This window comes from Chrysemys picta, unplaced genomic scaffold (assembly GCF_011386835.1).
Source record: "Chrysemys picta bellii isolate R12L10 unplaced genomic scaffold, ASM1138683v2 scaf1850, whole genome shotgun sequence".
NCBI classification, from domain to species: Eukaryota; Metazoa; Chordata; order Testudines; family Emydidae; genus Chrysemys; species Chrysemys picta.
The window spans coordinates 1-11,478 of record NW_027054555.1 but is presented as its reverse complement, the minus strand read 5'-3'; the positions used below and the strand labels follow the sequence as shown (position 1 = coordinate 11,478).

At 53.0% G+C, this 11,478-nt stretch overlaps 1 protein-coding gene across 4 annotated transcripts; it reads left to right on the top strand.

The window, feature by feature from the left end:
* Window positions 1-976: 976 nt before the first annotated feature.
* LOC101952866 (NACHT, LRR and PYD domains-containing protein 1a-like) lies at window positions 977-11,472 on the top strand. 4 transcript variants are annotated; one of them, XR_010597337.1, is made up of 5 exons: window positions 978-1,578; window positions 1,988-8,008; window positions 8,095-8,156; window positions 8,239-8,459; window positions 10,534-11,472. XR_010597337.1 is itself a non-coding variant. In XM_065580173.1 (5 exons), exons 1-5 carry the CDS (start codon window positions 1,413-1,415, stop codon window positions 10,905-10,907), a joined length of 900 nt encoding a protein of 299 aa, XP_065436245.1. In that variant the 5' UTR covers window positions 1,036-1,412; the 3' UTR covers window positions 10,908-11,472. The 4 variants fall into 4 exon arrangements, 1 of the variants encoding a protein (XP_065436245.1); XM_065580173.1 differs by having other exon boundaries at window positions 1,036-1,578; window positions 1,988-2,064; XR_010597336.1 differs by having other exon boundaries at window positions 977-1,578; window positions 8,095-8,459.
* Window positions 11,473-11,478: the final 6 nt, after the last annotated feature.

The following is an 11,478-nucleotide window of genomic DNA, read 5'->3' as shown; positions in this document are numbered from 1 at the left end:
CATATCATACGGAGGTCCGGTGGCTAAGTCGGGGAAAAGTTCTCAAAAGACACTTTGAGCTGCGAGAGGAAATCTGCCAGTTCATGGACAGTAAGGGGAAAGACTGCACAGTTCTGCGGGATGAAAAGTGGAAATGTGAGTTGGCGTTCCTGGCTGACATAACGTCGCATCTTAGCGCTTTAAACCTTCAACTCCAGGGACGGGAGCACATAATAACCGATATGCATGATGCAGTGAAGGCATTTCAAGTGAAGCTGCGCTTATGGGAGACACAAATGCACCAATGCAACTTGTCTCACTTTCCCTGTTGCCAAGTAATACGGAACCAAGAAAGTGCCACAGTTTTCCCAAATGCCACCTTTGCTGAAAAACTCAGCGCGCTGCGCACTGAGTTCGCACGGTGCTTCAGTGACTTTGAGGCACAGAAAAGTAACTTCGAGCTGCTTCGCAACCCATTTGCAGTCGATGTGGAAACCGCACCTGTAGAAATGCAGATGGAGCTGATAGAACTGCAATGTAACGGGACACTGAAGGCAAAGTACGACACTGCGGGGCCAGCACAGTTCACTCGCTTCATTCCTGAAGCGATGCCGCAGCTCCGCCAACATGCGGCTCGAATCCTGTCCATGTTTGGCAGCACATATCTGTGCGAGCAGCTGTTCTCTGTGATGAAAATTAACAAAACGTCACACAGGAGTCGCCTCACTGATGAACACCTGCAATCGATCCTGAGAATCTTCACAACACAGAACCTAACCCCAAACATAAACGAACTTGTTGCAAAGAAAAGACTCCAAGTATCAGGCTCTGACTAAATAGGACAAGAAAATGGAATGTTATGATTTGTTATGATTATACTTTTGCTTTAAATTCAATTTTTTATTTATATTTTCAGATTTTTTAATATTCCAGCATGTACAGATTTTGAATGTATTGTATTGACAGGATATTTTTTTATGAAGAGCAAAATATTTTAAGTTGAAATGTATTTATTTTGGAATGATATCCTGTATTTTGGTTCATATTAATGGTTAAAAAACATAAATATTTAGTCTGTTAAATAAATGGTTATACTGTTCGGCCCGCGAGTTTTGAGTTTTGGCCCCCTGTGCAATTGAGTTTGACACCCCTGCTCTAGAGGACTGAATACAGAGTTAAGAGTCAAGAAATGGGCTCTCTTCCCCACTCTGCCACTGATTTGCAGTATGGCCGTAGGTGTGTCACTGCGTCTCACCTCTACTCGCTTCCCCATCTATCAGATGGAGACCAAGCCCTGACGGTGGCATTGGTGCAGCAAAAAGGCAATACAATGTTAGTCTGTGGGAGGGCAGAGGAGTTACAGGGTGGGATCAGGGCTGGCGCTGGTGTTACTAACACAAACAAATGGCCCTAGGGTGCAAACTGCTCTCTGGATGGCCAGTCTGTGTCGGGTTATTTCCCAGAACATGATCTCAAGTGATAGTGGTTTCTCTGCTATTCCAGTCTGTGACTTTCCTGCTGTAACTGCACAAGGCAGAGAGGAAGCCCAGCCACCCCATTCGTCATCTCCAGACAAAGAAGAACCTGAGGAACAAACACGTAAGGGGCCTCAAGAAATTATAACTGGGCGATGCAGAAATAAAATCTCCAGAGAAAACAATGAAACGCTAGCAAGAGAATATGACAGGAGCTCTGCTAGTGCAATACCAGGCTCTCCCAGTAGGAGGTGCTGCAGCAGCACTGGCTGTGAGGGAGCCCCCAGGTACTCCAGTCCCAGCCTCTCCCAGACAGAAGGGTGGTAGAGTGGGGAGCCCCCTGCTACCTCCAGGGTTCATTGCGAGGTGAGGGTAGACTGTGATATTCTACCATCCTCCTCCCACAACCAAGGGCACCACAATCTTTGTTAAAGTTGGGAGGGCAATAGGTGCTGGAACTGGCTCTAGAAACGCAAATATCACCGGACAGATACAGTTTTTAATATGTGATGTTATCTGTGTTCCCTCTCTAGGAGAAGCAAGAAGAGCAGTGGCTGCGTGTAGATACTCTGCCGTGTTAAAGGGAAAATGCAAGAGGTGTATCGGAAAGGTAAGGGGCTGTTTTCTCATAGTTAAAGACATGTCAGCTAGTTTAACAGTTCCCATTGGGGGACAGAAAGGAAATGTCACAATAATGGAGGTCAGGAGAACAGGAATTGCCAACCTGGATCAGACCTGAGTGAGCCTGTCTCTGAGCATGGCCACTGCCAGGTGCTCCGGAGGATGAAGAACCCCACAGGAGGCATTTGTGAGGTAATCTGCCCCCACATTAGGACTCATCCTGGTCCCTAATAGTGAGAGAGTGATCTAAGCCCTGAAGCACAAAGTTTAATATCCCTGCCAATATTTTTATGAGAAAGACCAGGTGGGGGAGGTAATATCTTTTATTGGACCAACTTCTGCTGGTGAGAGAGACAAGCTATCAAGCTACACACATTGCTCTTCTTCAGGTCTGGGCAAAGAACTCAAAGCAGGGTAACAGTTAAAAAGAAGGTGGAACAGATTGTTTAGCCATAAGTAGGGAGCACATATTGTAAGGGATCATTCAAGGTGGAGTGGCCTGTTAACACCTCTGCAGTGATAGGATAAAAGTGGGGGTTTTAGTGGGTTACAGATTGTTGTAATGAGCCATAAATCCACTGTCTGTTCAGTCCATGATTTTTAGTGGCCAGCAGAGTTATGAATTTAAGCTCCCAGGCTTGTCTTTTGAAAGAGTTGCGCAGGTTACCTTTGAGGGCGAGGACTGATAGATCAGATATAGAGTGATCCCACAGGTGAGAAGATGTTTCTGCCTTTTATCGTTTTCCTGTGTAAGTTCTTTCCAGAGTGCAGTGGTTGTCTGGTTTCACCCACATAGTTGTAATTGGGGCATTTAGTGCACTGGGTGAGGTACACCACACGTTAGATCCTACACATGCCTATCATATGGATCTTGAAAGGTGTGTTCTGTGGGGTGTTGATCATTGAAGTAGTGGAGATGTCTGCAGGTTTTGCATCTGTTGTTCTGGCAGGGTCTGGTGCCGCTTTAAGTTGGTGTGTCCTGGTCTGTGGGGAACTTGCTTCTGATGATGAGCCTGGAGAAGTTGGTTTGAAGGCTAGAAGAAGGGGTTCCGGAAAGATTTCTGTCAGGATGGGTTCCCCATCGAGTATGAGTTGTCGTTATTTGATGATATCTCACATGGTTTCCATTGTGGGGTCATAGTCAGGGCTGTCCCTAGCCATTTGGGTGCCTTATGTAGCCCCCTCGCGGGGGGGCTGTGTGGGGCCCCAGCCCCCCACCCAGGGTCTGCGAGGCAGGAGCTGTGGGGGGGCACTTTTGGGGGCCCCACAGGCCCAGAGTGGCCCGGGAGGTTAGCGGGGAGCCGGGAGCAGCTCGCTCTGCTTCCCTTGCCCCAGCCCCAGCCATGTCGTTCGGGGAAGGGAGCTTGGAGGAAGGGATCCCCTCACACACACACTGGGTTGCTCCGCCAGTGAGTGCGGGGGGGACCTTTCCCCAACCCCCCCGAGCGACATGGCTGGGGCCTCGTTGCTCTGCTTCCCGTCGCCGGTGAGTGCGGGGGGCGTCCTTTCCCCAACCTACCTGCACTCACCGACGGCGGGAAGCGGAGCAGAGCTGGCGGAGCAGAGCGGGCTGGGGCCAGGTTGCTCCACTTCCCGCCGCCGCCGGTGAGTGTGGGGTCGCTGGGGGAAGAGGTGGAATGGGGGCAGGCCGGGGGCGGAGGAGGGGGGAAGGGTAAGAGGTGGGGCGGAGGGAGATGTCCGGGGCCCCGCACCCACCCTAGGGATGGCCCTGCCCCTTGTAGTGGGCGCAGCCCACGGGGGGGGCCGGCCAGGGGATAGGGCTGGTCGCCGGGGCTGGTGCCGCCGCTGGTGCCGCCGCGTATGCAGCACGCAGCAGCCTAGGGCACCATGAAATTTGGGGCAATTTGATTCCCCAAATTTCATGGTGCCCTACGCAGCTGCGTATGCTTCGTATGCCTAAGGATGGCCCTGGTCATAGGTGACAGCTAGGGGCATGCAGTTGGAGGAGGTTTTATTGCTGTGTTGAAGCAGGTTCTCTTGGGGTATTTGGGTCCATTCCATGATGTGATCTACTTCTCTGGTGGAGAGTCCTTCTTTGGTGAAGGAGGTTTTGAGTGTATTAAGGTGCATATCCCGGACTTTCTCCTCGGCTCATATTCTGTGGTATCTGAGTGTCTGCTGTAGATAGCACATATCTTGATGTGTTGCGGGTGATTACTGGATCTATGAAGGTAGGTGCAGTGATCCGTGGGATACAGTTGTCTGTAGGGTTCCATTGTTGAAGCTGATCGTGATGTCCAGGACGATGCTGGTGTGGAGCTGTTCCAGAGAGAGTTTAATGGAGGGGTGGTGGTTGCTGAAGTTGTGGTGGAAATCCATCAGGGAGTTTAAGTTGTCTGACCAGAGGATGAAAATATCATTGATGTGTCTCAGGTATATCATTGGTTCTGTGATGCATTTGTCCAGAAATGCATCTTCAAGGTGGCCCAGGAAGAGATTGGCATATTGGGGAGACATCCTCACACCATGGCTGTTCCCATGGTTTGTACAGTGTTTGTTGTGGAATGTAAAATTGTTCTGGGGGAGGATGAAATGGATGAATCTGACGATGTGTTTGGGGAGGATCTCTGAGACTGTCCATTGTCATGTAGATATTTGAGGCCAGGAGCTATGCTGTCACATTGCAAGGGATGTTGGTTTATAGGGAAGTGACATCCATTGCGGCAAGGCTGGTGTTCTGAGGGAGGCTGTTAATGTTGCGGAGTTTGTGGAGGAAGTCGGTTGTGTACTGGAGGAAGCTGGCTCTTCGTGTGGTGAGTGGTTTGAGGTTGGCTCCTCTGAGTCCTGATATTCCTTCATAGAATCATAGAATATCAGGGTTGGAAGAGACCTCAGGAGGTCATCCAGTCCCACCCCCTGCTCAAAGCAGGACGAACCCCAACTAAATCATCCCAGCCAGGGCTTTGTCAAGCCTGACCTTAAAAACCTCTAAGGAAGGAGTTTCCACCACCTCCCTAGGTAACCCATTCCAGTGCTTCACCACCCTCCTAGTGAAAAAGTTTTTCCTAATATCCAACCTAGACCGCCCCCACTGCAACTTGAGACCATTGCTCCTTGTTCTGTCATCTGCTATCACTGAGAACAGTCTAGACCAGGGCTCTCAAACACGCGACCCGCGGAGCTCCCCACACGCCCCCCCCCGTTACTTCCTGTCGCCGCCAAACTCCCCTCACCCCCGCCCCCCAAGTTATTTTCTGTGCCCGTTAAGCTCCCCATGCGCTGCTCCCCAATGTTTGGGGCACCTGCCCCCCCCGCGCTCCCCCCTCCCCCAGAGTGTCTCCCAGCCCCCACTTGCTGCCTCCTCACTGCCCCGGAGCCTGGAGCCTGCAGCACATGGTGACTCAGGAGCCTGCAGCGCACTTGAATCCGCTCTGCTCTGCAGGCTGCCGGCTTCCAGCAGGTCCTAGTGTCCCTCTTCACTAGGGCCAGGGCAGACTGCCCTTCCCCTGCCCTTCTGCCCTAGTCCTGAGCCTGTCTCTTCAGTGAGGTGCTGCCACCCTCGAGTCGCTCTAGGTAAGCGGCGCCAGGCCGGAGCCCATACCCTGCACCCCAACCCCCTGTCTGGAGCCCCTTGCCACATCCCACCCCCTCCCACACCCCAACTCCCTGCCCTGAGCCCCCTGCCGCACCCTGACCCCCTGCCGCACCCCACACCCCTCCTGCACCCCACAGCCCAATTTCCTGCCCTGAGCCCCCTGCTGCACACCTCCTGCACCTCAACTCCCTGCCCTGAGCCCCCATCACACCCCGCACCCCTCCTGCACCCTAACCCCCTGTCTGGAGCCCCTGCCACATCCCACACCCTCCCGCACCCCAATTCCCTGCCCTGAGCCCCCGCCGTACCCTACACAGCTCCTGCACCTCAACTCCCTGCCCTGAGCCCCCATCACACCCTGCACCCCTCCTGCACCGCCTGGGGGCAGAGAGGGGGCAGAGTTGGGATGAGGACTTCGGGGAAGGGGTTGGAATGGGGGCAGGGAAGAGGTGGGGCAGGGGTGGGGCCTCATGGAAGGGGTGGAGTGGGGGCGGGGCCGGGGGCAGCAAGGGGTGGGTGTCAGTGATGGTGGTTTGGAATCTTGATGACTCCCATTAACCAGGACCATTGTCTGCAGATGGCTGTGTTTTACCTGTGAGTCTTCCTGTATATGTGTGTACTCGCAAGTGGGCAATGAAGTTTTACAATGACATGTGATCATGTCACCTGAACTGGAATCCATCTTTAACATGGTGTTTTTCCATTGAGAAGGAGGGGGTGGGAACCCAGAGGGGGACAAAGGATTCCCGCCTTTTGCAAAAGATATATAAGGGTGTGGAACAGAACAAAGGGGAGGAGCCATCATGAGGAATCCCCTAGCTACCACCTGAGCTGGAATAAGAGCTGTACCAGGAGAAAGAATTGTGCCCAGACCTGGAAGGTGTCCAGTCTGAGGAAAAAACTTACTGAAGCATCTCTGAGGGTGAGATTATCTGTATTCAGTTTGATTAGACATAGATTTGCGTGTTTTATTTTATTTTGCTTGGTGACTTACTTTGTTCTGTCTGATACTACTTGGAACCACTTAAATCCTGCTTTCTGTATTTAATAAAATCACTTTTTACTTATTAATTAACCCAGAGTATGTATTAATACCTGGGGAGGCAAACAGCTGTGCATATCTCTCTATCAGTGTTATAGAGGGCAAACAATTTATGAGTTTACCCTGTATAAGCTTTATGCAGGGTAAAACGGATTTATTTGGGTTTAGACCCCACTGGGAGTTAGGCATCTGAGTGTTAAAGACAAGCACACTTCTGTGAGCTGCTTTCAGGTAAACCTGCAGCTTTGGGGCAAGTAATTCAAACCCTGGGTCGTTGTTGGAGCAGATGGGAGTGTCTGGCTCAGCAAGACAGGGTGCTGGGGTCCTGCGCTGGCAGGGAAAGCAGGGGTAGCAGTGGTCTTGGCACATCGGGTGGCAGCTCCCAAGAGGGTTTCTGGCACAACCGTCTCCAGAAGTCTCCCCCTTACCCCTGTTCAAATATTGCAACAACCTAGGAAATTAATACATACAAATCTTGATTGTGAAGCTTTTAAGTCTGCTACACACATAACACACCTGACATAAACCCACAACAGCAAGGAAATGTTACGCTCGGTCCCCTTTTTTGGAGCTTGTGGAGCTGTTTCTTTGTTTCACAACCAAGTTTCCTGTGTATTAATAAATAATAGATCCCACATTTTTGTTAGCAGCTTGGCCAATTTTTTCTTCTATTCCTTCAGAACTCTCAGACAAAACCTTCTAGAGAAGCGCGACGCAAGGAATCCATGGCTTCTCTTACTGTTCCAATGCCCAGCATTGCTCCAACTTCCTGTACTTTGGTGACTCACTGGACTGTCACAGGCTTCCTGCTTTGGAGCATCTTCAAGGATTTCTTGTTGGTTGTTGTCTTTGTTAATTCTTCTCCACTTCCCCCTCAGCCCTTCCAGTGTCCATCTAACATTTACCTGCCCTAGATGATGCTCAGGCCTCACTCAGGCTGGATTGCTGGACACCTCTTCTACCTGCAATTCTGTTCCATTTTCAGTCTGAGCTCTGCTCGGCCAGTATCATGAACTGTTACATCCTAAGGATACGTCTACACGGTGATCAAAAACCCGCGGCACCGACTCTCAGAGCATGGTCAGCTGCCTCGGGCTCATGGCGCTCGGGCTGTAGGGCTAAAAATAGCAGTGCAGATGTTTGGGCTGGGACTTCAGCCTGGGCTGTGAGACCCTCCCCCTTGCTGAGCCAGCCTGGGCTGTGAGACCCTCCCCCTTGCTGAGCCAGCCTGGGAGCACCTAGCAGCAGAGAAATGGCACATGGGGCTTCTGGGACAAGCAGAATCCAGCTGGTTAACACGTTGCCAGGCTCTGCAGCGATGGGACAGGGAACTCGGTGCGTTACCGTAACTGGCAGAGTCCACGTCTCACGAGGAGTCACCGTTATGAAGCCCCTAGTTACGGGAACTCGCTGTCTTTCAGATCCTTCCAGAGGTAACGCCAGAGATTGTTCCAGGCACAGAGGAGAACAGAACTGTCTACAGGTAGGAACTCCAGGGTGCCACAGGATGTGGCCCTAGAAGCCCTGTCCAAGCCTGACGTCTGCGTTTTCATTGTGCCCCCCAGAGCTCGCATCCCCAGTGCTGGCTCCTTCCGCTGCTCCGAAACGGGGCTTGGCTTTGAGGTGAGTGCAGCAGTGACCGTCGAGTACGAATACGGCTCCTGGGCGGAGAGTCTGAGCCCGTCTGCCCGGCAGGAGTGGATGGTCGCCGGCCCCCTGTTCCACATCAGGGCCGAGCCCAACACGGTGCGAGCCGTGCACCTCCCCCACTTCGTGTGCCTTGCAGGTAGGGCAGAAACGGGGCGTCACTGGGCTCGATGCTGGAGTCAGAGGCTGATGGCGGCTTTGAGCCACAGTCTGCAGCCAGTGGGGCTGGGGGAGGGGGTCTAGCTCCAGCAGCAGCTCCTGGAGCACTGGGGGAGTGCGGGCCCCAGGGGCCTCTGCGCTGTGCCCTCTATAGAATCATAGAATAGAATCATAGAATATTAGGGTTGGACGGGACCTCAGGAGATATCTAGTCCAACCCCCTGCTCAAAGCAGGACCAACCCCAACTAAATCATCCCAGCCAGGGCTTTGTCAAGCCTGACCTTAAAAACCTCTAAGGAAGGAGATTCCACCATCTCCCTAGGGAACCCATTCCAGTGCTTCACCACCCTCCTAGTGAAATTTTTTTTCCTAATATCCAACCTAAACCTCCCCCACTGCAACTTGAGACCATTGCTCCTTGTTCTGTCATCTGCCACCACTGAGAACAGTCTAGATCCATCCTTCTTGGAACCTCTTTCAGGTAGTTGAAGGCTGCTATCAAATCCCCCCTCACTCTTCTCTTCTGCAGACTAAACAATCCCAGTTCCCTCAGCCTCTCCTCATAAGTCATGTGCTCCAGCCCCCTAATCATTTTTGTTGCCCTCCGCTGGACTCTTTCCAATTTTTCCACATCCTCCTTGTAGTGTGGGGCCCAAAACTAGACACAGTACTCCAGATGAGGCCTCACCAATGCCAAATAGAGGAGGATGATCACGTCTCTTGATCTGCTGGCAATGCCTCTACTTATACAGCCCAAAATGCCGTTAGCCTTCTTGGCAACAAGGGCACACTGTCAACTCATATCCAGCTTCTCGTCCACTGTAACCCCTAGGTCCTTTTCTGCAGAACTGCTGCCTAGCCACTCGGTCCCTAGTCTGTAGCAGTGCATGGGATTCTTCCGTCCTAAGTGCAGGACTCTGCACTTGTCCTTGTTGAACCGCATCAGATTTCTTTTGGCCCAATCCTTCACTCCCCTCCTGGCTCCTGCTCCAGCTCGGCTCCACTGGCTAGTGTGGGCTGTGGGGTCTCCTGGGGTGCGGGGGGGGGGGGTCCATCAGCCCTGCCAGGGCTTGTCACCCTGGTCTGTGAGCAGCAGAAGCACAAGGGGGGACTGTGCCTGGGCCTGCTCCGGGGAGCAGGCAGCCGAGAGGAAGGCTCCTGGCTGCCTCTCCCTCCTCCTCCTCGCTGTGCAGGGCCAGGCACAGTCCAGCCCAGTTCGGGTGAGGATCCCCCACCCTGACGGGAGTGTGGCTCCCCCTGCGGGGGATGGTGGGTAGATCTCCAGCGCCTGAGGGTCAGACAAGTGCCCGTCACACAGGAGTGCAAGGACCCACTGGGGCAGGAGAGGAGGAGGATGGGGGGAGCCCATGGCAGGAGGTGGTTCCATGCCCAGTGCACACCCAGCGGACAGGCTGGGCTGGGGAGAAGGCCCAGAGGAGATTCAGGCCATTGTGTCCCTGTCCCTGGTTCTCCCTTCCCTGGCCTTCCACCTCTCCGTTTTTCTGTCTGGATCTCGCAAGCGTCATTTCCCGCCATCACTCCCTGGGCTGGTGGTTCCCTTCAGGGGGACTCTTCTGTGTGATATCCCGGAGCGCTCCCAGCTGCTTCCACGCTTCCTCCCTCCAGCAATCCTGATCTCCCCTCGCGGGCCATTCCCTGCCTCTGCCCCTGTGCCCAGACCCACGGCTTCCCCTTCTCTCTCCTATTCAGGGGGCAGCGTCCCTTGTTTTGATTCCCTCCCTTTGGTTTCCTTCTCATTGTGCTTTTGTTATCCTGTCTCTTAAGCCTCCCGTGCGACCCCTTCCCTCGGTACCCTTCTCCCAGCCCTCACCCGGCTTTCTCCAAGTCTGTTCGTCCTCCCCCTCACTCTCGTTCCTTCCCTTCCCCTTCTCCTCACTCCATCCGTCTCTGCACCCCATTCGATGGCAGGGCTGCGCAGGGCCTGCGGTTGTTTATACTTGTAAGGCGTCTGGAACGGCTGGTGTGTGTCATTGTACAGGTGCTACCAGCTCAGGGTGTTTCAATCTCATTCCCCTCGCTCTCCCATCTGCAGATGGAGGGGATTTAAGTTCATGCCAAATCGCCCATTTTGAAGCTGGCCACATGACCCTGGAAACTCCAACGAGAATCCATCTCTTCCATGTTGTCCTGGAGAATCCCAGCTTCTCCCAGCTCGGCGTGCTTTGGAGAAAGATACGTTCGACCGTAACGTTTATTCCCATCCATTCCCTTGTGCTGATCTACCGGGCACTCAGGGCTGCAGACATAACTCTCCACCTCTACCTGATACCCAACGACCACTCACTCAGGAAGGTAAAACCACAATCCCATTTATACGGTGTGCCCAACACCAAGAGTGCTGGGACACTGCACAACCACAGAGTGAGAATGAACCACATCAATACACCCAAACAGCCAAGCACATAGTGAAACGCCAGGCAGCACGGCATCGTTCAGAGAGGACAGGGCAGAGGCCTACACACTGACTGTCGCTGAAATATGAGTCGCCTCGGCAGCCAGGTTTTCCTGTGTTTTTAATAGTGGTGCGTGATAGACTGGGGCACGTCCCCGGGGGAGAGAGTTGATTTCCTGAGGGATGCACAGCACTCGCTAACATGAGGCATGCGATTGGGACCCCAATGGATAGGGGGTCTCACAGCACAGATACATTATCTGTTGGGGGAAGCATCAAGAGAACTATATTGTTAGTGTGACCAAGCTTCACGGGGCACCATATGCAGCAGCAGACAGGTAGGAATAGCTCAGGGCCGGGCTTGCCGTGGTGTGATATCCACACCACTCAGCCACATAGTGATTCCTGAAGCTAAAGGCCAGGTCCCCAAGCACCCACTAGGAGGTGCTGTTCTCTCCAGCAGCCTCATTCCCCGCCCTGGGCTATTCCATGTAGAACTGAGCTTCGGAGCAATGAACAATCTTCTTTACAAAATGTCACCCTGAGGCACGGGAGAGTCCAGGATAAAATGAAAACTCTGAGCGA